General features: G+C 36.3%; 1 protein-coding gene and 1 pseudogene across 2 annotated transcripts; one reads left to right on the forward strand and one right to left on the reverse strand.

Annotated features, from left to right (window-relative positions):
* Nucleotides 1–11,765: 11,765 nt before the first annotated feature.
* On the reverse strand, nucleotides 11,766–11,865 carry LOC113314551 (annotated as a pseudogene).
* Nucleotides 11,866–21,923: 10,058 nt separating this feature from the next.
* Nucleotides 21,924–25,815, forward strand: LOC113308442 (AUGMIN subunit 2-like). 2 transcript variants are annotated; one of them, XM_026556905.1, is made up of 6 exons: nucleotides 21,924–22,288; nucleotides 22,919–23,044; nucleotides 23,247–23,351; nucleotides 24,181–24,249; nucleotides 24,873–24,986; nucleotides 25,169–25,815. In XM_026556905.1, the coding sequence occupies exons 1-6, from the start codon at nucleotides 22,166–22,168 to the stop codon at nucleotides 25,517–25,519; spliced, it is 888 nt and encodes a 295-aa protein (XP_026412690.1). In that variant the 5' UTR covers nucleotides 21,924–22,165; the 3' UTR covers nucleotides 25,520–25,815. The 2 variants fall into 2 exon arrangements, with proteins under 2 accessions (XP_026412690.1, XP_026412691.1); XM_026556906.1 differs by having other exon boundaries at nucleotides 22,931–23,044.
* Nucleotides 25,816–26,020: the final 205 nt, after the last annotated feature.

Below are 26,020 nucleotides of genomic sequence, written 5' to 3' on the forward strand. Positions count from 1 at the left end.
TAAGGATAAGACTAGATGAAACCATAATTGCTTTCGTCAGAATTCAACTGCAAGAAAAATTATAAACCATGATTCATTTTGTTTGACCACACCAATAGCAATAACCTGTGTTGTCTTATAAAAAGAATAACTTGAAACTCGCACAAATATTGTAAGGCATGAACAGATAGAGGTTTCAATATTCAGAACAGGGTCATTCAATTCATTCATTATAGCCAAAGCCCAAAGGTAATTCATACAGGCAAAAGAAGGTAAAACTACAATGGTAATTCATTGTACTGCAGGTACGTAAGACTCTGACTTGTTAAGTTACAGTGTTTTTGTTGAGATCAGATCATTTTAATTAACGAAGAATAAAGCAAATCAATGATAAAAGCTACAAGCAGGGACACATAAAACGTATGATACAAAATATATCACTACTGAAATACCGCTACCCATGAATTACAAAATCGTATGATACAAATTTTACAAGTTTTACTGCAATCTAAGTTTATTGATCAGTGTCTCGCAAACCCAAAACTCCCATGGACGAACTTGTTAATTTTAACAATTCACGAAATCAAATGCAACTGTCCATCTGCACTGGTAATCGGGTTTCATAATTTCTAACGTTCCATTAAAATTACCTAGTGCCTATAGTTATCAGAAATGCAACTGGTGCAGTGTTTCTGAATTCCCTAAATAATTATGAAAAATAATATAATAGGGAGCATACACTACCATTCTACCAAGAAACCATTATTTAACATTTGACAAATAAAAAAGTGTAATCAGTTTTAAGAATAAGTAACTATCTTATGATTATTCAAATGAGAATGATTTCATTCACTCACCTGCCAATATCCCTTTTCACTATAGTGCTTTGGGTCTACACCTCCAAAAAAGCTATATCGCTTTTATCCTCGTCCTTGGCATCTCGATTTAACCAAAAATTTCTTAACGTACTAGACCTTAAGCAACCATGTTGTGCCTACACAATCAAGATATTATTGTTAGGAACAAATCCCTTTTTAGCCTCAAGAACTGAAAGTTTTCTTCTTTTCGAGATCGACAAAAATACAATGAAACCAATTTTGGTTTCATGATAAATACGATGAAACCAATTTTGGTTTCATCATAAATAAGATGAAACCATAATTGAACTCGTGAAAATGTTTGTCCAACTGCAAGAAAAAATACAGGAGATATTATACATGTCCATTGATAGAAAGACGTCATTGAAATGTCATGATTACCTGCATATGAAGCTAAGTAAAGAGCATCCAGAGCAGATTGCAATTTAACACCCATACAAAATCTGGATGGTCCTCCACGACATATACAAATGAAAGCCAAACTGCAATTTAGCAAATTAGTATAGGTAGAAAGAAAGGAGGACGCGTCTATCAGTTTTCACTCAAACCCAAATCTGGCACCAGTTTCCTTCTCTGCAAACAGCTTCAGCTGGTCATTGCAAAAATATAAGTGAACACCTCAATTTGAAATTTTAAAAACACAAGCCCATTTTGAGCACACACATCCAGAAAAGGGCAGATTATAAAAACCCAATCAACATCATCACTTTCAAAACAAAATTTTCGAAATCACCCAGAAAAATGCCAACACCAAGACAAGCAAACACGCAAGTAAATCAACAAATGAAATGAGCTCCTTAGAAGACAATGAAAATGCACAACACATTCTAATCATAGTGCATCAATATTCAACTCATCTAATCAAAGAATTACCATCATAAACATCACACTAAAAACCCATTTTAAAAATATGATTAAGAATTACAGTCAATCAAACCCACATCATATAACCACCAAATTCATCATATTTTCACCAGATTAAGCCAATTTCAGAGAAATAAAAACTCAAACCAGACATGCAGTACTAAATAAAAGGAATTGAAATACATACCACTGGCCTAGGTTAAAAATTTCCTATAAGACCAAATCGATGATTCATAGAACGAGGAGAATAAATTGCAACCTTCGATTGTACGTGTTTGGTTGTAAAGATAACAAAATAGGGTAAAATTTATTGAATCTGAGAGGAATTTTCGGCACGGACGGGTAAATGAGGGAGGAGTAGTGATTTTGAATTTCTTTTGTATCTTTAAACGGTCTTGGTTTGAGGGGATGGGGGAGAAGGTGTTGACGGAGGACCAGGAAATGGTCGTCGATTTGGTGGTGGTGCGGAACAAAGAGGAGATGATAGATCTGAACATAAAAATAGAAGAAAAATAGACGGAGTTGTTCGTGGAGGAGACAGAGGAGACAAAGGTACAACTGATGGTGGTAGCGGAGGTGTTGCTGCTGGTTTTCGCAGAGCAATTTTCTGCTGCTGGTGGTGATGGTGGTGGGGAGAAGGTAGCGGAAGAAAAGAAGAAAGAAAAAAGAAAAGAGAGAAGAAGAAGAAGAAGAAGAAAGATAAAAGGGTATGTTTGGCTTTTTTAAAAATAATAAAAGCTAAATTTACTCATTATTATTTGATATGGGGTTTTTGTGTCACTTTTTAATCAAATGGTTTTTATTTATTAAAGATAATATGGCTGGATTTTTTAATCCACAAGTTTGGTCACCTTGGTGTTTTGTGACTAGTTTTGTATTATATATGTAGAGCACATAATTAGTTATATTATTATTAAGATTACATAATTAACCTTATATAAATTATTAAGAAATATTTTCGTTTTTCTTTTTTAATTTTCATTTTTCTTTTTGAAGCGTTTTTCTGGAGCGTTTTTCTAAAGTTGTGATCCCTAAATTAAGCGTTTTTCCATAAATTAAGGAACAAACAATCTTAACTAAAAAACGGAATATTTATTCCAAAAATCTATTCTAATTAATGTGATAACAATAATCCCAAAAAATCTCCTTCAAAATTTAGTTTTCTATTTTTAGTATTTTTACTTCTTGAAAATATATATTCGCTCTTTTAGATTCGGAGAAAGCAAATTATCAATCAAAAATGTCATATGATTATCAAACTGAAAACTCCATTTTTCACTTTGAATTTTAACTTTTGCATCCATTTATGCTTTGAAAAAATTGCAATTATCACTACTAGTGCATTGAAAAAAATTTCAATTTTCACAATTATGTGATATTAGCAGTTATCACCACCAGCCTAATGAAAAAATTGCAATTATCACTCTCAGCCCATTGAAAATTTTAATTTTCACAATTATGTGATAATCTCAGTTATCACCACCATTCTAATGAAAATTGATCACTGTTTTGTGATAATTGCAATTTTCGTATCTTGGATGCAAAAAATGCAACTTCTTTTATTTTAAATTGAGAACTGAAAATTATGTACATGCTCCATTGTATCAAATGTATTAATTAGTTGTTGTTCCTCTCGAATCTTTAGCTCCAATCTAAGAAAAACAAAACGCTACAGAGGAAAACACGGGTTTGGCTTGAGAGAGATATCCTGAACTTGTGAGCTTCTAGCCAAATTCTATAAAACAACTTACGTATATAACTGCATCACTGCCGTACCATCATCACTGTCCAGTAGGATTGACCTTACTTAGCATGATCGTGAATTTTTGGTTGCTTTATTGAGACTTCAGTATATAGACTCATCGCTGCGAATTAAGATGGAGACGCAACAACATTTAATGTGCTGTAACATTATACCACCCAAATTTATTTAAACTAAACGGTCCCCAAGTTATAATCCCAGATGTGTCAACATCCTTCCACAAAAAACTCATCAAAACAAAAGTAACACAAAAACCCCATCAAAACAAATTAACACAAAAACCCTAAATTTAAATGTTGGTTTCATCAAATTTTTTTGTATCAATTTTTAAAAATTTGGGGTTTTTGTATCAATATTTTGTTTACGATGGAGTTAAAAATTTGGGGTTTTTGTATCAATTAATTGACACCCGAAACTCAAAAAGAAATTAATAAATTTGTTAATAATAGATAAAGATTAATTTAGTCCTACTGAAAGTAGAAAAACATAAATTGAATCTATAACTAGTAATCTTAACAATAGGTTTTATGTTTTGGGCCAAACATATATACCATTTTATTGATGGGTTTCTAGAAGAGAGAGTCCAAACTTGGGTTTCCAGAAATATCTAATCTTTTTTATCACAAAAAAATAAAAAAAACACAATCATATATGCAAGGAACGCATACAAACAAATACAAAAATTAAAATTACAAAACACAAACACCACAAAAAAAAAAAATTAATAGACGATAAGAAAATTTAAATTTAATCACCTTATCATTGCACACGACATTATCCTATGTGTTCATCTAAATCAATGTGGCGAAAAGAGGTACAACAACATCTGTAGATTAAAGTCACCATTAACCGATATAATGCTCGCAATAAAACAAAAAATCACAAAACAATGAGACCTTACCTCTGCTCGAGTGATTTATATAGAGAGCATCCACGAAATTTTTAGAAGGAAAAAAATCTCGGTTCAGAGGAAAAAAATAGCTAGTTTAGGAAACAACATCTCAAAAAAGACGAAATTTTTGTAATTTTGGATAGCTACATTATTCTCATATACCACCATAATTAGTGGTTACAAATATTTTTGCATGAAAGATATAATAGAACGCGTAATTGGGGGATAAAAAAAACAATTGGGGGATATGCATTACTTCTCCCAACCAAATGGGTCTGTTAAGGGGTGTTTTGGGGGAAAAATACTAAAATACCCTTCCCTCAAAATAAAAATTAAAAAACTTAAAATCAAAAAGCAAAATCATATCCCCATTTCCATCATCACCTCTTATTAATCTCTTTTAGGGTTAGGGGCTTTGTTACTCCCCATTCCCTTTCAAATTCGAAATTTTTTCCACTCCCTTTCAAATTCGAAATCTCCTTCTCTGTCGGCTCCTCACTTTGAAAACAATTTATTTATTTTTTACATTCGGAAGTGATGAAGACCATGCCGGAAGTGATGAAGACCATATCGGTAGTGATGAAGACCATGCCGGAAGTGATGAAGACCATGCCGGTAGTGATGAAAACCATGCCGGTATAGATAAAGACCATGCCGGAAGTGATGAAGACCATGCCGGTAGTGATGAAGACCATGTCAGAAATATTTTTTTTACATCGCCGGAAGTGATGAAGACCATGACGGAATTGGTGAAGACTGTGATGAAGACCATGACGGAATTGGTGAAGGCCATCCCAGAAAATGGTACCAGCATGCTTGGTAATTAACATTCAATGTCGTAACTAAGTGCCGGCATACTCGATAGCAATCTATCAATGCCGGTAGTCAAGTGAAAAAAAATGAAGTTTCCTGGATACTTTACATCATGTGCCGGCATAGAAATTTAAGCAAAATACTATCTACAGACATGCTCGAAAATTAACTAATTGTACCGGAAGACTGATTAAAACCAGAAAAAAAAAAGGTTTTGAAGATCAAAATTAGAAAATTTTGTTACGACGGACCCCCCCCCCCCCTCCGGATAGTGACAAGCTTTTATGAAAATTTCCAACAAATGCCGGCATGGTTTTTTCGGTTGAATACAATTCCTTTCAAAATGGGGGATATTGTTGGCTTATATGGACGTAGTATGAATACAATGTCGGGAATGCTGCTGCCGGCATTGTATTCATACTACGTCCATGCCGGCACCGAGCTATTTCAGCTGCAACAATGGTGGATTCAAAGAAAAAAAAATCAAATTTTCAACCTCTTAGCAGCAATTCTCTTTTCACAATCATCCTCCACTTTCACCAAAAAAAGTTCCCTCTCAATTTTTTTTTACATCTTTCTACTCTCATCTCGTTCACCCAAATACAAATACAATACACACTAATCATTTAACAAATACTTAAGATTTTTACTAATTATTATTAACCACTAAACCTGATTAGTGAGGGGTAGATTAGGATTTAAAAAAATACTTAGATAAGAGGTGACCCTGATTTGATATTTGGATCCAGCTTTTGTCTTTTTTCTCTATCCCCAATTAGTTTTTTTATCCCTCAATTCCGCATTCATGTAATACTCTATATTTTTTAGTATTTCAGATTTTTAAGTATCTTTACACACAATCTAGGAACTTGATTAATTTAGTTTTTTTTTTCTTTCAAATGGAATGGAATGAAATGAAAATATCTATAATATTTTATTTTCGGATAGTTTGGATACCTAAATTTTCTTCATATCACCATAATTAGTGGTTGCAAATATTTTTGTATAAAAAATATAATACATATCAAAAAATAAAAAAATTAGACAACTAGTTGTATTTAATTTATCTTTTTGTTATGGATTTATTTTATTTTAATTATGGTATGAATAAATTAAGAAAAATAATATGAAAATGAGGTTTATTAGTATTTTGCTATTGCTTTAAATTTTGAATCATCGTTTTTGTGTAGGCTCGCTTTAGATATTAATCTTGCTTTAATCTTTTGTTCCAGATTCTAACGATTTCGACATTTTTTACTTTTTGACAGGATCACCAAAAATATATGTTCGCAAGAAAGACACAACGTCGATTTAAAAAGTTTAGTACATGACCAATTTTACTTTTTCAATAATTCTTATCGGATGTGTAATTTATTTTTTAATTTGAATTGATAGAATATGCTTGTAACTAGTAAAAGAATGATTTTGAAAGTTGTAACTGGACATTAGACATTGAACATTTTTTTAATTTTTTAATTATGTGATCGATTTAAAATTTTGATTTTTATGATAAAATCGTGAATGTGCCGTTCATTTTTGATTTAATGTATTTTGCAACATTATACTCTTCGAGATAATATTTTGGTAGTTTTATATGATTTAGTTATTTTGGTAAATATTTTTGTTAGATTGATTGGCTGAAAAATACATCGTGGGGAAAAAGAAGAAAAATCTTCCTAAGTATTATTAGCGGAAACATTAAAAACATTACCAAAAAAAATAATAAAAACAGGGGAGCGGATCCTCTGTACCCAAAAACCCTTGTACCCTCTTTTGCCCAAAATTAACCAGAAGCGAAAATCAATCTGGAGCTCTGGTGAATGAGATTGCTCGACAAAAAAACTCTATTATATTATATAGAGAATTAAGAATGTGAAAAATACTAGAACCCCCTACTATATGGTTTCAATATATAGAAGCCCCACTAAATGGATCATCTACTGTCAACTCCATACTTTAGGAAAATGATATTGCTAGGCCCGAAAAATCAAATTTTCTTCAGATCTGGCCCATAATTAATTATTAAGAATTTTAATAATACCAAGACTACCCTTTAGTATATAAACAAGAGGAATATCTTCATATATTTTCATTTTTCAGATTTTGTCTCTCTCTCGACCAGACGAGGTTTTCTTCTGCAAAAATGTTTTCTCTTCATTTCCAGATCTGAAACAATATTTCTCTCTCGAAATCAGGTTCTTACACAGTTAATCATCGTCAACAACTCGTATTCTTGCTATTTCAGTGCATATCGGTGAAGAGAACTGAATTAAAATTGTCAGCAGCAACTAAAAATGAAGATTTGATCATCAAATCATGATGACAAAAACATGTTCGATATATCTTCATCTTTTCTTTCGATTTAAACTCCTGATTTGTTTATTTCTAAATCGATATCAGATGAAAAAAATTTTGTTTACTGTTGAAAACCTAATCCGTCTGATTTCATGTAGAAATCTTCATTCAAAAGATGATTAGAATATAAATCCACAGTTATTTCATCTAGATCTCTGTTTTGAGTTGAAATTTTCAAAAAACCTTTGTCAACAAATTTTCTAGGGTTCCGAATTGAAAATCGACTTAATTTTTAATCTGAATTTCCGAAAGAAAATTTAAGTTTATTTATGAACTCAGAGCATCTTAATCTCCATTACCCGTCAAATGAGATCAGAGATGGAGACACACGATTTTTCTTGAATCGATAGATTCGTGTAATTTGAATCTAGGCACGTTTTTGTTTGTTATTGTTAATGTTGTTATTTTTTGTTGTTTTAGGTTCGATTTGTTGTTTTTTACATTTCAATTTGATTTTACAGGGTTGATTAATGGTGGTGGTGATAATTTTGATAGGAGGTTGAATAGTAAGTGGATAAAAATGAAGGAGAATATGAGAAGAAAGAAGATGAACCATGTTTAGTTTTTGTTGCTGGCGATGGTGAGAAATTACAAAGAATTTGATTCATATTTCATTGTGATTGAGTTTCTCAAAGAATGTAATTGTTATGTTCATTCATTTTAGGTGATTATGTATCCATTTTTATGTTAATTATTGGCATACACTACTGGTTTTGTGTAGGGCAAAGGGATGCACAATAATGAAGAAACTAAAAGCTATTACCTCTGGAGAAGAATTACCGGAAGAAAAGGTGTAAAGGTGCAGGCAGGTTTGATACAACTATATGTCTATCGCGCTACTTGGACATCATATGCAAGCGTCAAAAATTAATTATTAGTTGGTGATAGACACAATTTTGTGTCTTATTTGTCTCGGTTCTATATATTGATAGTGCTCATTTTTGTACTTATTATGGTGTTTTATGTGTGTGTAGGTATTTTTGGCCAATAAACATTTTTGGAAAAATCGGCTCGAAAAGTTACGCGGGGCATCCCGGAGGACAGTTGCTAAATGGACCCCAGAATTGGCTAAGGAGCACCCAGGCTATGTATAGCCTAAATTTATCCTAAGCACCCACATTTTTCCACAGCACCCAAGTCACCTACTATCGGCACCCCTTATTCTGGATAGGAAGCAACCAGCTTCTTCCCCAAAATTCAAATTCATTTTGGCGAGAATATTTGGCAGAAGTGAACAGATTTAGGGTTTGAGATTCAAGCGAGTTTTAGAGAGATTCAATCGCTGATTTTCATGGGGCTGGACTTCCTAGAGCTTAACAGGCTTGGAATGTTCGTTTTGATCGATCGAATTTGGCTAGATAAGCCGGAAAAAGGAAACAGAGGTGTAGAGTTTCACGGGTATCCTGATCCGGTAGTTGGAAGAGATTTGGTCGGATTTTTCTCGCGTTATGGATTAGTATAACCCTGTTTCGTCTAAACAGGGAATGTATGGCGGTCAGATTCGAGAAAGAAGGAGTTTCCATCGTGTTAGACCAAAACAGAGTCATGGAGAAATATTATCGGGATTTTAGAGTCCATGAAGATTTAGAAAAGAATTTAACGCCCAGGATTGAGTTAACAGGGTCCTCCTGGAATATTGTAGAGGTGGGATTGACCCAGTTGACGCGTACAGAAGAGAAGAAATAGAAAAATCCGTGACTTGTCGTGAAAGAAGAATGAAGATAAACTCGAGTTGTTTAGGGTTTACTTGGGGGTTGTTGGCTATATATAGGTTGGTTGCAAGTCAGAGAGGCGGACGAACAGTTTGGGGTAGTTTAGAGAACCAGAGGAGACAAAAATCACGAGTTGCAGGAAAGCTTTTTTGCTGGTGCTGCTGAAGAACACGAAGAACATCAACCCACGCCCAACTGTCGCAGAACACTGTCGTTGTTCTACAACACTTCGCTTCTATCGTTACTGTAGCAGTCTTATTCCTTCTTTCTCTTGTAACAGTCGATCTGCAACACATATAAACGTTGCGATTGAACTGTTTTACTCCCTTTGAGTCTCTTCACCTTTGAAAACACCTTTTGAGCAATGGAAAAATATTTTGAACCTGTTTTTGATATGAGGAGCTAAACCCCATTGCTGAGGCGATAGAGGAAGCTATTTTTCCAATAAAGAGTGGTATTTTCTATTTATCTTATTTATTACAATTATTTATATGATTATTTGCCTTGTTTGAGAATTGTTTTAATGATTTTTATTCAACAATTGTGATTTCCATTGATGGTATATGCTTGGACTTAGGTTTTTGATATCCCATGCTTTTGATTTACACTTGTTATTTTAAAAATCTACTTGTTGCAACATCTTAGAATCAAATTAAACGAAAAAATTGAATAAATATAAATATTGGATTTAAATCACTTTGAACTTGGAAAATAGTGGAATCTTAGCCTCAGTGTCTTTTAATATTGATATCAACTTCTGTTTGTTTTGAGTTTTTATTTTGTTTAGAATTTAAGTCTATATTTTATCCTTCGCAAGTCTGAGAATCGAACCACTTTTACACTATCTATAATACATCAATTTTTGGCGCCGCGCGGATTTGCTTTTAGGGTTTTAGACTTCGTTTTCTTTTTTTTTTTTTTTTTTAGGTTTTTTTTGTTTTTTTTTTTCGTTTTTGGGTATTTATCTTTTGTCTACAGGTTTTGGATCATAAAGCGAATTGAGCCAAGTAGTTTGGTGATTTCGTAAAGACTGAAACTTAAAGCATAAAGACTTGGAGCGAAAGCTTAAAGCGAAAAGAACGGAGAAGAAGACAACTTCTTTTTAGATATTTTATTTTTTATTTTATTTTTAGGGTTTGTTTATTTTTCTTTATAAAAAAAAAAGAGAGAGAGAGAGAACTGTATTAGGGTTTGTTATTTTTGTAATTTTTCTTTTCTTTTTTGGACATTATTATTTTTTTTAAAACCCTAAGGAAGGGTTGGTTTAAATATAAACTGTGTGCAGAGAAGGACGGTGATTACGATATCGCCTCGGCCCCTCGGGTTCGTACATGACATAGGAGTCGTGGCCCGAGTCGACTTCAGCGGTTCTTCGCCCGTCTGGTACGGGAGGTAAGTTTTTCGAAACACCCGCGAATCCCCTGTCAGCGGGTTTACTGTATTCCTTCGTTTGCATATATGCTGAGGACTTGAAAACGGCTGCTTTAATTTCCTAGTAAAGGGCAAGGACTGGCCATACAAGATAAGGGTTCGGATTTCATCACCGTTCTCTTCTTGCCCGCCTTAGGAAAACGAAACCAAACGCGAACCTAAGCCTAAAATTTTGACTAGAACGAGACCTATAGGGTAACGAGCTTAATAGGAAAGTCGTTCGAAGAATATTGGTTACTCTTTTGAGCATACTTCGAAGTTCTTGAAGGTTTCTGTGAGTTGAATGCGTGACTGCGCCTCCTTGTAATCGGTGAGGCCTTGGGTATCAAAGCTCCACTAAGCTTCCCTCACCTCGATTCAACTTACTTTGACTCGGATTGATTCCATAGGGGTTTGCTCAGATTGTAACGAGTTCCTTTTCGAAAGAATAGAAGCTGGTCTAGAAACAATCTAAGTGGAGCCATCATACTTTTTTTTTGCTAGAAATTTAGGTTTGATTTGGTTGAGTCAGCCTTGTATTGTGTTTGCATCGAATTCCCTACCTTATTCTGTTGCATGCCTGAACGTAAAAGAGACGCCCTAGGTAGATTTGTTAAAGAGAAACCTAGTAGTTCTAAGCGTCTTGATTACCTCAATTCAGAAAGTCCGATTCGTGAAGATTCCGTTTGTGAACGTCTGTTTGAGGAAAGAATCCCTGATAGTCCAATAGCGCCAGAAATGGCAACTTTGAAAGCCATGTTGAATCCTACTAGGACTACTCGTCCCTCGTGTATCAGGTTACCTGAAACTGAAGCAAATTATGAACTTAAGCCTGGAACCTTACAGTTGCTCCCAATCTTTTTAGGAAAAAAATGAAAACCCCTATTTCCATGTTAGGGACTTTGAGGAAATTTGTAGTACCCTGAAAATTAGAAACCTTGATGATGATGCTTTAAAACTCAGGTTATTCCCCTTTTCCTTAAAAGATAAAGCCAAGTCGTGGCTGTATAGTTTGGCTTCCGAATCAATTGAAACCTATGAACAACTTACATCTGCCTTTTTGAACAAGTTTTTCCCTAGGCACAAAACCTCGTCTATTAGGACGCAAATCTGCACGTTTACACAACAGGAGGGAGAATCTTTGTATAGGTATTTGGAAAGGTTCAATGATTTATTAGCCCAATGTCCTCATCATGGTTTAGAAAAGGTTAGGTTAGTTCAGATCCTTTATGAGGGTTTAGATTATCCCACCACAACTACAGTAGAGTCCATGTGTACAGGTGGGTTTGAAAACCAAACAGTTGATGATGCGATGACATATTTGCATGAAATCGCCGAAAAGACCCAACAATGGGAAAGCAATAGGGTACCCCAGAAAAATTCTTCTAGGCAGAGGAAACGTTAATAGGGTAGAAGGAAGCTTTGAATCAGATGCCAAAATTGCTGCTATAGCGAAAAGGTTAGAAGCTTTAGAAGTGGGTCACACTAGTGGTAGATTGGAGCCTTTTTGGGAAGGCCAGAATAATGAAGAGCAAGCCAATGCTCTCTATAATAACACTAGGTATGATAACCGTCAGAAGTTTGACCCATATTCAGAAACCTATAATCCTGGTTGGAGAAACCATCCGAACCTTTCATGGTCTAAGGGCCAGAGTCAAGGTCAGTTTAGTAATTCTAATGCTCCCCCAGGTTTTGGTTACACTAAGAATTCATCAGGCCCAGAAAAAAAACGACTAGCTTAGAGGAATCTATTAAGATGTTAGCAAAAACTCAGGATATGTTAGCACAGAGCCAAATTAGTTTTCAACAGGAAACCAAGCAGAACTTTCAAACTAATGCTCAGAGCCTTGCTAAGCTAGAACTTCAAGTCGGCCAAATAGCTAAGACCTTAAGTGAGAGAGATAACGGAAGGCTCCCTAGTCAGACTACCCAACCCTAGAGGAGTTCATGAAGTAGGTGCAAAACCATCGAATCAATTGAATGCTATTAGAACCCTTAGGAGTGGTAGAGTAGTAGACAATCAGGTAACCATGCCCGATAGTGAACATACTGTAGTTCACCCCTCAGGATCTCATCCCTCAGGACCACTAACTGAGGGGACTGATAAAATTTCCGATGATGCCAATTCGGTTCCTGAGAGGTCTGATTCTGTGCCTAGAGCCCCATTTCCCCAGCTATTAGCATCAACAAAGAAGGAATCGAACTTTAATGACATATTGGAGGTTTTTAAGCAAGTTACCATAAACCTTCCTTTATTAGATGCAATTAGGCAAATTCCTGCTTATGCCAAGTTCCTTAAGGATATGTGTACGCGAAAGCGAAAACTTAGCGTCCATAAGAAAGCCTTTTTAGCTAGTCATGTAAGTTCAATCATTCAGAACACACACTCCAAAGTACAAAGACCCAGGTTCCCCAACCATTGCTTGTACAATAGGTAAACACCGGGTAGAAAAAGCTTTACTTGACTTAGGAGCCAGTGTGAACTTACTGCCGTACCATGTGTACTTACAGCTAGGACTTGGTGAAATGAAACCTACTCAGATAACACTGCAGTTAGCTGATAGGTCTGTCAAAATTCCTCGAGGTGTTATCGAGGATGTTCTTATTGGGTCGACAAGTTTATTTATCCAGTGGATTTCGTGGTCCTAGATACCCAACCTGTCCCTGACCCAGAGAACCAGATACCTGTGATTTTAGGTCGCCCATTCTTAGCTACGTCTAATGCGATCATAAACTGTCGAAATGGTGTGATGAATTTATCCTTTGGTAATATGACTATCGAAATGAACATTTTTAATGTCAGTAAGCTACCTTATGAGCTAGATGACACATGTGTTAAGAGGTGAATATGATAGAATCCTTAGTTCAGGAGTCATTACCAAACATCTTGTCTGAAGACCCATTAGAGAGTTGTCTATCCCATTTTGGTTTAGATTTTGACGATGATAGTACCATTGAACAAGTGAATGCTCTATTAGATTCTACCCCTGTGTTAGACACTGATAGATGGAAAGCTAGGTTCGAACCATTACCAGCTTCTGAGACTACCTCAGTTCCTTCCTTAGAAGAGCCCCCTAAGTTGGACCTCAAACCACTACCAGATAACCTGAAGTATGTGTTCTTAGGCCCATCTGAGACTTTACCTGTGATTATTGCTGCCGACTTGGATAGTGATCAGGAAAGTAGGCTAGTAAAAGTACTTCAAGATAATAAGGAAGCTTTAGGGTGGTCTATAGCAGACATTAAGGGTATTAGTCCTACCGTTTGTATGCATCAGATTCATTTAGAGGAAGACTCCAAACCGTCTAGGGAGATGCAACGTCGACTGAACCCTAACATGAAAGAAGTAGTTCGAAAAGAGGTGCTTAAGTTGTTAGATGCGGGTATTATCTACCCAATTTTAGACAGTAAGTGGGTCAGCCCCATTCAGGTTGTTCCCAAGAAATCAGGTATCACTGTAGTCCAGAATGAGGATAATGAGTTAATCCCAACCCGAGTGACCACGGGATGGCGTGTCTGTATCGACTATAGGAAATTGAACAAGGTCACAAGGAAGGATCACTTTCCCCTTCCTTTTATCGACCAAATGCTAGAGAGATTAGCTGGATATAGTTTCTATTGCTTTTTAGATGGCTTTTCCGGATATAATCAGATCGTTATTGCCCCAGAAGACCAAGAGAAAACCACTTTTACCTGTCCATTTGGTACATTCGCGTATAGACGCATGCCTTTCGGGCTGTGTAATGCCCCTGCGACTTTTCAGCATTGTATGATGAGCATATTTTCTGATATGGTAGAACGGTTTTTAGAGGTCTTTATGGATGATTTTTCAGTGTTTGGTTCATCTTTTGATGGGTGCTTGCATCATTTGACATTAGTGTTGACTAGGTGTAAGGAAAAGAATTTAGTGCTTAATTGGGAAAAATGTCATTTCATGGTTAAATCAGGAATTGTTTTAGGGCACATCATTTCTTCAAAGGGTATAGAGGTAGACAAAGCCAAAGTTGACCTTATTAAGACTTTACAGGTCCCAAAAACCGTAAAAGACATTAGTTCATTCCTAGGGTATGCAGGTTTTTACCGTTGATTCATTAAGGATTTTAGCTTGATTTCTAGACCTCTTTGCAATTTGCTTGCAAAAGATGTTAAGTTTGTCTTTGATGATGCTTGTTTAGAGGCTTTTGAGAAGCTTAAAAATTTACTCACTACCGCTCCCATAGTCCAGGAACCCAACTGGAACCTACCCTTTGAGATTATGTGTGATTCTTTAGATTATGCTATAGGCGTTGTGTTAGGTCAACGAGTAGACAAATTACTTCATGTGATTTACTATGCTAGCAAAACTCTGAATGATGCCCAATTGAACTGTACAACTACCGAGAAGGAACTGCTATCCATCGTGTTTGCCTTGGATAAGTTTAGATCCTACCTATTAGGTTCTAAGATTGTAATCTATACCGATCATGCTGCTTTGAAATACCTTTTGTTTAAGAAGGACACCAAACCTAAATTGATTAGGTGGATCCTATTGTTACAAGAATTTTCTCCAGACATTAGAGACAAAAAGGGTGCTGAAAATGTAGTAGCAGACCACTTATCCAGGTTAGTTGTTAGTTCCCCTAGTGATGCTCTTCCTATAAGGGATAACTTTCCTGACGAACAATTGTTCTCTGTTTCCCAATCACCTTGGTATGCAAATATAGTGAATTATCTTGTTACTGGCCGTACCCCTCAACATTGGGGTAAACAAGATCGTTCTAGGTTTTTAGCCGAGGTTAAGCATTTCTTTTGGGACGATCCTTATTTGTTTAAGTATTGTCCCGACCAGATTATTAGGAGATGTGTACCTGAGAGTGACCAGTCCAGTATTCTCTCCTTTTGTCATGAACATGCTTGTTGGGGTCATTTTAGTGCTAAGAAGACTGCTGCTAAGATATTGAAGTGTGGATTTTACTGGCCTTCACTGTTTAAAGACTCCCATAGTCAGTGTGTTTCTTGTGATCGTTGCCAGAGGTTAGGAACCATTTCCCGTAGAAATATGATGCCTTTGAACCCTATTTTAGTGATTGAGGTCTTTGATGTGTGGGGCATTGATTTTATGGGTCCATTTCCTAATTCTTTAGGTTATCTTTACATACTTGTCGCTGTAGACTATGTGTCTAAGTGGGTTGATGTGGTTCTGTGTAAAACAAATGACCATAGGGTCGTAATTAAGTTTTTGAAAGAGAATATACTTACACGTTTTGGTACACCGCGAGCTATAATTAGTGATGGGGGTTCACACTTTTGTAATAGACCGTTTGCTCTGTTAATGAAACAATAGGGTATTACCCACAAAGTAGCTACCCCGTATCACCCACAGACTAGTGGTCAGGTAGAGGTTTCCAATAGGGAAATTAAGCGTATTTTAGAGAAAATAGTTAATCCTAATAGGAAAGATTGGTCGTCGAGGCTGACTGATGCCTTATGGGCTTACCGTACCGCGTTTAAGACACCCATTGGAATGTCACCCTACCGTTTAGTATTTGGAAAGGCAAGTCACTTGCCTGTTGAGTTAGAGCATAGAGCCTATTGGGCTATTAAGTAGTTAAACTTTTCACTTGACAAGGCAGGAGCTCACAGAAAGCTCCAGCTCAATGAGTTGGACGAGATTCGTAGAGATGTATACGATAGTGCTGAGGAGTATAAGAACAAAATGAAACTTGTGCATGATAAGCATATTTTACGGAAGTCATTTTCTCCAGGTCAAAAAGTTCTTCTGTATGACACTCGTTTGCATCTATTCCCCGGGAAACTGCACTCTCGGTGGACCGGTCCTTTTGTGGTTCGTACTGTTTTTCCTCATGGCACTATTGAGATTGAAACATCAGATGGTACTAGTTCTTCAAAGGTTAACGGTCAGAGATTGAAGCCCTTTTTAGAGCCTTTTCCTGCAGGTGATGTTGAGGAGGTCCCTCTGGAGGACCCTGTTTACCCTTGATTGACCATCGAGGCGATTTGTATGTTGTATAATATTTTTGTCAGTTTTTGGTTTCACTTCACCCAGGTACTATCTTTCCGAACTCTCTCTTTACTATTTCCTCATGTTACTTATATTTTTGGTACTGTTCTTTCATTCGAAACATTGAGGACAATGTTAGATTTAAGTTTGGGGGTGGGGTAGAAACTTTTTGTTTTAAATAAACTCCAGAGCCTAGAAATTTATGCATATTAAGGATAGCACTAACCAACCTAAGTGGATGGAAGCATTTTGGTTGTAGGAGTTGAGGAACCAATCTGATTAGATGGAAACATCTAGAAGAGTTTATTCATAAAAGCACAGAGCTCAGGTGTTAGAAATAACATGATAGTTTCACCATATCTCGATGAGTCCTTTTCACTTCTATTTTTATTTTATTTTGTTTTTAAACTATGTTACTCTAAGTGATTAGGTGGGGCTCACGATTCAAGTTGTTACCAATGCTAGGGTGAATTAGAGTGATTGAGATACCATGAAAAAAAAAGTTGAAAAAGAGAAAAGAAAAAGATGAAAAAAAATAATTAAAAAAAAAAAATTGAGCCCAGACCATTTGACCAAAAGGAATAAATTCAATAAATTCGACCACTAGTACCCTTGTATATGCCAGTTGTGTTGACCTAGAGTTAGGTTATCGACCACTGGTTCCCTTGTATATGCCAGTGTGTTGATATTAGTCAGACTATTATCTCAATCCATTAGGATAGGTTCATTTTGGCGGAGGCCTTCAGACAGATATGAGAAACGCCGTTCACTTAGTACACATCAAAACCATCTACGTTTTTCTATATCCATCTCTTAATCTATCCATGTGATTGGTTTGACTCCGAATATTGATGTCCATAGTGCAACTATCTGAGTATAGCTCTGTCACTTTATATGAATTTTAGTATGCTTGAGTGCAAACTCGTGTACAACAATTGGAATTTCGCATCAGGGTATTTCTTCCTGTAGTCAATAAGTATGCCAACCAAGGATATTTTTTAGTGCTTTCCAAGGTTCTGCGTAGATAGCTAGGGTGTGGAGTATAAAGGTTTTGTGGGTATACCTCTGGTAAGCCCTCCCGAGACTATGACTCGGCCACTAGGGCCACCTAGGGGTTTAAAGGCTTATTGCATACGCTAAATGCAATCGACGATGCCTGCGTCAGTGAGTTAGGATTTTATTTTTCAATTTTATCTTTTCTCGAGGACTAGCAAATAATAGGTTTTGAGGGTATTTGATAGACACAATTTTGTGTCTTATTTGTCTCGGTTCTATATATTGATAGTGCTCATTTTTGTACTTATTATGGTGTTTTATGTGTGTGTAGGTATTTTTGGCCAATAAACATTTTTGGAAAAATCGGCTCGAAAAGTTGCGCGGGGCACCCCCGGAGGACAGTTGCTAAACGGACCCCAGAATTGGCTAAGGAGCACCCAGGCTATGTATAGCCCAAATTTATCCTCAGCACCGACATTTGTCCACAACACCCAAGTCACCTACTATCGGCACCCCCTACTCTGGATAGGGGGCAACCAGCTTCTTCCCCAAAATTCAGATTCATTTTGGCGGGAATATTTGCAGAAGTGAACAGATTTAGGGTTTGAGATTCAAGCGAGTTTTAGAGAGATTCAAGCGCTGATTTTCATGGGGATGGACTTCCTAGAGCGTAACAGAGGTGTGGAGTTTCACGGGTATCCTGATTCGGTAGTTGGAAGAGATTTGGTCGGATTTTTCTAGCGTTATGGATTACTATAACCCTGTTTCGTCTAAACAGGGAATGTATGGCGACCAGATTCGAGAAAGAAGGAGTTTCCATCGTGTTAGACCAAAACAGAGTCATGGAGAAATATTATCGGGATTTTAGAGTCCATGAAGATTTAGGAAAGAATTTAACGCCCAGGATTGAGTTAACAGGGTCTTGCTGGAATATTGTAGAGGTGGGATTGACCCAGTTGACGCGTACAGAAGAGAAGAAATAGAAAAATCCGTGACTTTCCGTGAAAGAAGAATGAAGATAAACTCGAGTTGTTTAGGGTTTATTTGGGGGCTATTGGCTATATATAGGTTGGTTGCAAGTCAGAGAGGCGGACGAACAGTTTGGGGTAGTTTAGAGAACCAGAGGAGACAAAAATCACGAGTTGCAGGAAAGATGTTCTGCTGGTGCTGCTGAAGAACACGAAGAACATCAACCCACGCCCAAATGTCGCAGAACACTGTCGTTGTTCTACAACACTTCGCTTCTATCGTTACTGTAGCAGTCTTATTCCTTCTGTTTCTCTTGTAATAGTCTATCTGCAACACATAGAAACGTTGCGATTGAACTGTTTTACTCCCTTTGAGTCTCTTCACCTTTGAAAACACCTTTTGAGCAATGGAAAAATATTTTGAACCTGTTTTTGATATGAGGAGCTAAACCCCATTGCTGAGGCGATAGAGGAAGCTATTTTTCCAATAAAGAGTGGTATTTTCTATTTATCTTATTTATTACAATTATTTATATGATTATTTGCCTTGTTTGAGAATAGTTTTAATGATTTTTATTCAACAATTGTGATTTCCATTGATGGTATATGCTTGGAACCAGGTTTTTGATATCCCATGCTTTTGATTTACACTTGTTATTTTAAAAATCTACTTGTTGCAACATCTTAGAATCAAATTAAACGAAAAAAATGAATAAATATAAATATTGGATTTAAATCACTTTGAACTTGGAAAATAGTGGAATCTTAGCCTCAGTTATCTTTTAATATTGATATCAACTTTATCCGTGTTTGCTATAATTATTAGTGAGTTTTCTATTTTAGCTTTAGAATTTAAGTTTATATTTTATCCTTCGCAAGTCTGAGAATCGAACCACTTTTACCACTATCTATAAAATACATCAGTTGGTTTAAAGAATACCTAACTTATCATGGTTGTTACTAGATTTAGCTGATTTAATTGTGAAAACTAACATATAACGGATTTGTTCAAAATGTTGTGCAACTGCGAAGTGAATGCCTTCGGATTTTACGAGTATGCTAGGTATATGGATGTGTAGTTAATAGTTACACATGTCAATTGGGTGTGTAATTGCTACTTACACATGAAAATTTAATGTGTAACTTTTAGTTACACATGCCAATTGGATGTGTGATATTTCAGTGAAGCTGAAATGATGGGTAAATCGGTTTACTAGTTTGCATATATGCCTGAATTTTCAAGAAGTGAACTGGTTCTAATTATGCACAGATGCTAATTAGCTGTTAATTTAAGATGATTTGAATAGATTGATGTGTGTATCTTTATATAGGAATAATAAGTTGTATGAATTTGCTAATTACAGGTTATGGAGGTGTTGATTTCAGAGTATGAAAGTTCACAGAGAGTTGTAGGAGTGTGCAAGTGGTACATATGCAGATTTTGCGTTGGTTTGTTATGAACTGGTGTTTTTATTGCTATGATATAGCTATGGGATGAACGGGAATAGCTCAGGTATGCACTGGTTGAAGAATCAGAATGGTTTGAGTTAATGATGCTCAGATAGATGTATGTTAGGAGTTAACATTACAAGTACTGGTGCAGCTGCAGTTAAGACAGTGGTAATGGAATAGAGGCAATGAAGCTGGTTGGTGCTGAGATTTGTAGTCAGTTGACAATTAAGAAGAAATTTATTCGTAAAGCTCTTGATATGATCTGTCGGATTGCTGAAAGAGGATCCTAATGGGTCAAGTGGAAAGGACAAGACTGGTATGTTAATCAAACTGATAGAAATAACAGAACTTTGCATTCATTTTTTGTCACCTGAATGATAATATTATTTTTTTCACTGGATGGGATACATAATATGTAGTGGGAGGCTCGCTTAATATAAAACCATCTATAGAGAAGTTGCTTAGAGGAAAGATAGAGATGAAATATTGTACTGATTTTGTGTGTAACAGCAAGTTACACATGCATATTAGATGTGTAACGGCTAGTTACACATGCTAATATGCATGTGTAACTAATATTTACATATGACATATGCATGTGTAACTACTGATTACACATGCACTTTGTATTCCTGGGTAACAAAAGAAACTAATGACCGAGTCAGTTCCATGGACGGAGTTAATTACATTAGTTTTGGAGTATTTACTTATTAATTAAGACTGAGTAAAGCAGATTATTTGCATTAGCATGTTCCTGAAGCACATAGCTAGGAACTAGTTTCCTTCACCAAGTACCAAAAGCATTTGACAGCTAATTTTTTGGGGAAGCTGCCATATTTTTTTTTGCATTAGCTTGTATGTATTGTTTATTTAAGCTTATAAAAACTGATTGCTTGTTGTGATATTTCATGTTTCCGATAACTTCATAAAAGCTTATTGGTTATTTATGGTATTGGTCTTGCTGGAATTGGAGTTGACCCTGAATACACAAGTCAGATGCATGTGTAACTCTCAATTACACTAGATAGATGCATATGTAACTTTCAATTGCACTACAAAGATGCGTGTGTAACTTCTAGTTACACATGCTAAGAAATTATTGTAAATAATTCTTAAAGTAATACATCCATTTTTTTATGTATTTTTTTGATTTTTTATGTTATGTCTATTTTTTTGATGTGTAACTTCTCATTACACATGCCATATGGATGTGTAACCTCTGGATACACATGTCATATACATGTGTAACTTCTCCTTACACATGTCATACACATGAGTAACCCTTTCATGCCATACCCATGTGTAACTTCTGGATACACACGCTCGTTGCATGTGTAACTTCAGATTACACATCCATATATTATTGGTGGGAGGCGGTGGTCGGTGGTGGTGACCGCCGGCGGCGGTGGTTGGTGGTGGTGACCGCCGGCGGCGGTGGTTGGTGATGGTGGTCATCGGAGGTGGTTGTTGTTGGTGGTGGTTGGTGGCGGTGGTGGTCGAAGGTAGTTGGTGCCAGTGGTGGTCGGAGGTGGTTTGTGGTGGTGGTTGGTGGCGGTGGTGGTTGGCGGTGGCTGTAGTGGTCGGAGGTGATTGACTATATTTTAATAATGCTGGGCTTAAATTTAATTTTATTTAATTTGGGGCTTGCTTGACAATATATAAAAGGGTATGGAATTATGGATGTCCTTTAATAACTCGGGGCCTAGATTTAAACTTCTTTTAACTAGGGGCCTCATATTATGGATTATCCATGGGTTGGGTCTTAGCCTAAGTTTCCCATTAAGAATTTCCCCTCTTTTTCTTGCCCTTGGCCCGTACGGACAGTAAAATCTAAACAAAAACCTTGATCATCCGAAATTAAATTAAAATTGGTGATAAAATAATTTGAATTTCAAACCTATAAAGCTAAAACCATTCAAATCAAAATTGGTTGTTAATCAAAGGAAAAGTATCTTTGTTTGATCCAACTATATCCTAGTAATTTCAGTATTTCTAATCATTAGAAGTGGATACTGCCTTAGAGAGAAGCAAGAGATCAGCGATCTCGCTGAATAAACCGTGAATCGGGTTAAAGAGAGAAGATATGTCAATGGGGAATGACTCAACATGGGTAGGAAGGAAACCGACAAGACGGCTTGGTGGTATGTCTGATGCATTATCAATCGCTGCTGATCTTGGTTTCTCTGTACCTCCCCCTCCTGCTCAGGTACCACTAGTCTCAACTAATTTTGTTTATACACTCTTTAAGATCGAAAAATGGTTTATGTTGGCCTGCACTTTACGTTAGTTTATTCATGAGATCAGTATCATTCTTTCAAACTGCAAATTTTTAAAAATGCTAGGTTTTGATTTCCTCTTGTATTTTGTTTTTGCTTCAAGTTCTAGGAATTTTGTTGCTCTAATTTATTTGATTTAAATTGGAACTCATAAGAACAAATTGGAAAAGGGAGAACGCAAACGAGGGTAAAACAAATGTAGATTTGAGTACTCAAAATATTAATTTGCTTTTAAAGTGCAAAATTGGTGAATTATAGTAAGTGAATGGGAATTCTGAGTGTGATTCCAGTTTCCTTGTACTTCAAATGCAGTCTAAATGGGTGAAGAGTGGTCACAATTATGGATATGCATCCATTATGAGTCATGTCTTCCTGTAACTTTATCTCGTTTAACTCTCAACCATTTGAGACCATAGCTGTATGGTCAATTAACTTGGTTTAGTTGGTCTTTGTACCTTGTAGTATTTGTATGTATCTAAAGAAAGTTCTGCAGTTAATTTTGGTGGGATCTGTCCGGTCATCTGACTATCACCTATCCTCAACTTTGTCTAACCATCTAGGAAGATCTACAGAGCTTGTCAGCTACTACTGGTGAGAAGAGTGATGACTTGATAAAAGTCCTAAGGGAGCTTACAACTGTACAACGAAAAATAGCAGACTTGCAAGTGGAACTTCAAGGTCGAAAGGTATAAGATCTATGCACTATTCCCATTCTTATATTTTGTTTCCTCTATGATTTTCTTTCCCATGCCTGGTCAAAATCAATTAGTTCCATTTGTCTGTTACATGGAGGTAACCTAAGTTCAGATGCTCTTTATGATATGCCTCTAACTAGTTGTTCGTGGGTTTCTAGGTCATTATTTAACCAGATATGTTTTTATTATTCAGGAAGATAAGAATGTGGCTTATCTTACACATGTGAGTGAAATGGAAAAGAAGTGCGAATCACTATCAAGGATTACTGCTATATTAAAAGATGTTATTCAGAATAAGGTATGTTATTGCAAGAAATTTCTCTATATTTGCATGTAACCTTTGAAATGTAAAGAAGTTCCATTTTGAACTTGTATGTTCTCCTGGATAAGTTTTGGCTTCAAATGAAGGGCTTTTGGCATGTACTGGATATTTGCTAGCGTTACTTACTCTTATTAAAGGGATGCTTCTGTCTCATAGGCTCAATGCTTGTAGAAGCTCAATATCACGGACTTAAAAATTTATGACCAAGTTGTTTAGTTTTTCTTCGAGTCCTAGAACTTTAGTTTGTGTCAAATAGCTTGTTAAGGGTTCCATAGAAGCTTTAACTAGTCATCCACCGGTGAAGCTTTATATTGTGACCCTTGAAATCTCTACTTCTAGAGTATTCCATTAGCTGAATCCTGAATGAGTTTCTCTATTGGCTTTCTGAGCTCCATCTGCGTCATGTAGGTTCAGTCAGCCATTCAAGTAAGTGATAGAGTTTTATAATTTATCCGTATGTGTCAGAGTTCACCTCGAGAACCAGGTTTCTTTGTCAACACTCTTTTTGATACGAAATTAAGACTTATATTCTCTTTGTAGTTGTTGTTTTGACACTAATATGAAATTGAATGGGAACTAAGGCTGGGTTCAAACAGACTCTTGCTCCATGAATGTGTGCACTTATTGCTTTCACCTTAGAAGAAGTGTTGTTCTATATGATGGTCGTACATTCTAAATTTCAAGTTTAGATTGATATATCGGTATGGTTTCATATTGCATGAATAGAGTCATTTTCTTTCTTTTGGTCCCTTATGCTATTACACTTTCCAATTATGTGTCTAAGTTTGGTGCTTTCATATGGCAGGATCGCATCATTGCTCGACTACAGCAACCATATTCACTAGACTGCATTCCAGTAGAAGCAGAGTTTCAGGTAAGGATGAATTTTTAAATGATGCAATCCGTCTTCTAGTTAACATATTTACTTCCCATGACTCAGTCTAACCAAAGATCTGGATGGTACCACTCGGCACTGACCAGTTTCGATTTTGAATAGATTTCGATTTCATACCAAATACTTGTCCGTATATAAAAATTAACTAACTTGCCTTATAAGTAGTTAAGCTAGACGTTTTCCTGTTCGGAAGCATTATTTAACTGCCCCTCATTTTTTTTTTCTTATATAGAAATACTCTTGAGGGGTATGTTTTAAGTTTTAGTGAGGCTTAACTAGTACTTTTTCAAAGCATGAAACTTAACAAGCATTCTTGACGTGTAAAAATGTCCATTCAGCTTCCGTTGGAGGTTAATTTACTTATGTGAACCAAAAACTAGACCCTAAAACTCAAATATTACCCCTCAGGGGTATTTTTGAAAAATCCTGAAAGTGAGGGGTATTTATATTGTTCCCATCTTTCGGGTAATTAAGCTTAAACTGTTGAAACTAGTCGGGGCAGAGTGGGAAGTCGGGTATCTTATCGTAAATGACCACTGACTTATAAACCGAGAAAGTTGGTACCAGGCATTAAAATTGACTTATTATCTGGGTTACTGCAGAAACAATTTTCAGAACTCTTGCACAAGGCTGCGAGCGATTATGGGGCGTTGACAGCATCTATTGCAGATTTCCAATGGAGCCAGAACTTCAGGGAGTCACCATCAGTCTGGGGGGTATGTTCTCCACTAGTTTGACATTTTCCATTTCAGGATCAATTGCTTTTAATCACTCAGGTCCATTTAGCAACCAATCATGAATCTGATTTGGAACCTTAATCAACTTGATGAGTAAAAAAGTTTGTTAGCTTCAGAAATGGCCTAACTTTTATTACATTCTGTTGGATTGCTTGATAAAGGAAATGCTCCGACCAATCCCTGTCGCTTTAGCATCATGTACACGATTTTCCGAAGCTATGTCAGCAATGAGGGAAACCTTTTCAACACTTCAAAATCTGCGAGTGGGTCATTCGTCGTACTCCTCACCGACTACACCGCCAAAGGATATTTTCAAAGGGGGATTAGGTGACTCAGACTGCGTAACTCCGCTACCTTGGAGAGAGGAACCGACCTTGAATGACTTGGTTATGAGAAGCCAAAGGAGACAAGAAAACGACAGCAGTGAATTAAGTGAGCCTTCTCAAGTTGATAGTTTGAGCCAAAGGAGGTTATCCTGGCCTCCGTCAGTCAAGAAAAATGGTGGTGTGTGATCGTGTAAAATCCTCGTCTTTCAAGAATCCCATTTGTACCAAAAAAAAGGAGCCCAAAAAAGAGGAAACTTTAGGAGAACATGAAGTGTGTATGACATATTTGTGCCTAACATCATCCATCTCCCTTCTTGGTCTCCTGAGTCTTAACAGGTGACATTGATAAGAAATACAATTCTGCATATTTGTTTGCCTTCATGTCACTTGTATTTGAATACCTCACGTTAGCATTTGTAACTCACACAAGAGGGAACATTACGTCTTAATCATATTCTATACTAAGTATCAATTTTGCGTCAGTTAACCATCATATTAAAGCATGTGTACTGGATGAGTTGTGATGTTGCATGGTCTATTACGGCACTTGCATGTGACTCTACCATAGCTAGAAGCCTACAACAACAAATCAACAATCCATCCACAAATTCAAATCATGACCAAGATGGTAGACTTTTTCACTACATCTGCCTAAACATAGAGAGAAGCATTCAGACAAGCTAAGCT

Source organism: Papaver somniferum, chromosome 9 (assembly GCF_003573695.1).
Source record: "Papaver somniferum cultivar HN1 chromosome 9, ASM357369v1, whole genome shotgun sequence".
In the NCBI taxonomy this organism is placed as follows: domain Eukaryota; kingdom Viridiplantae; phylum Streptophyta; class Magnoliopsida; order Ranunculales; family Papaveraceae; genus Papaver; species Papaver somniferum.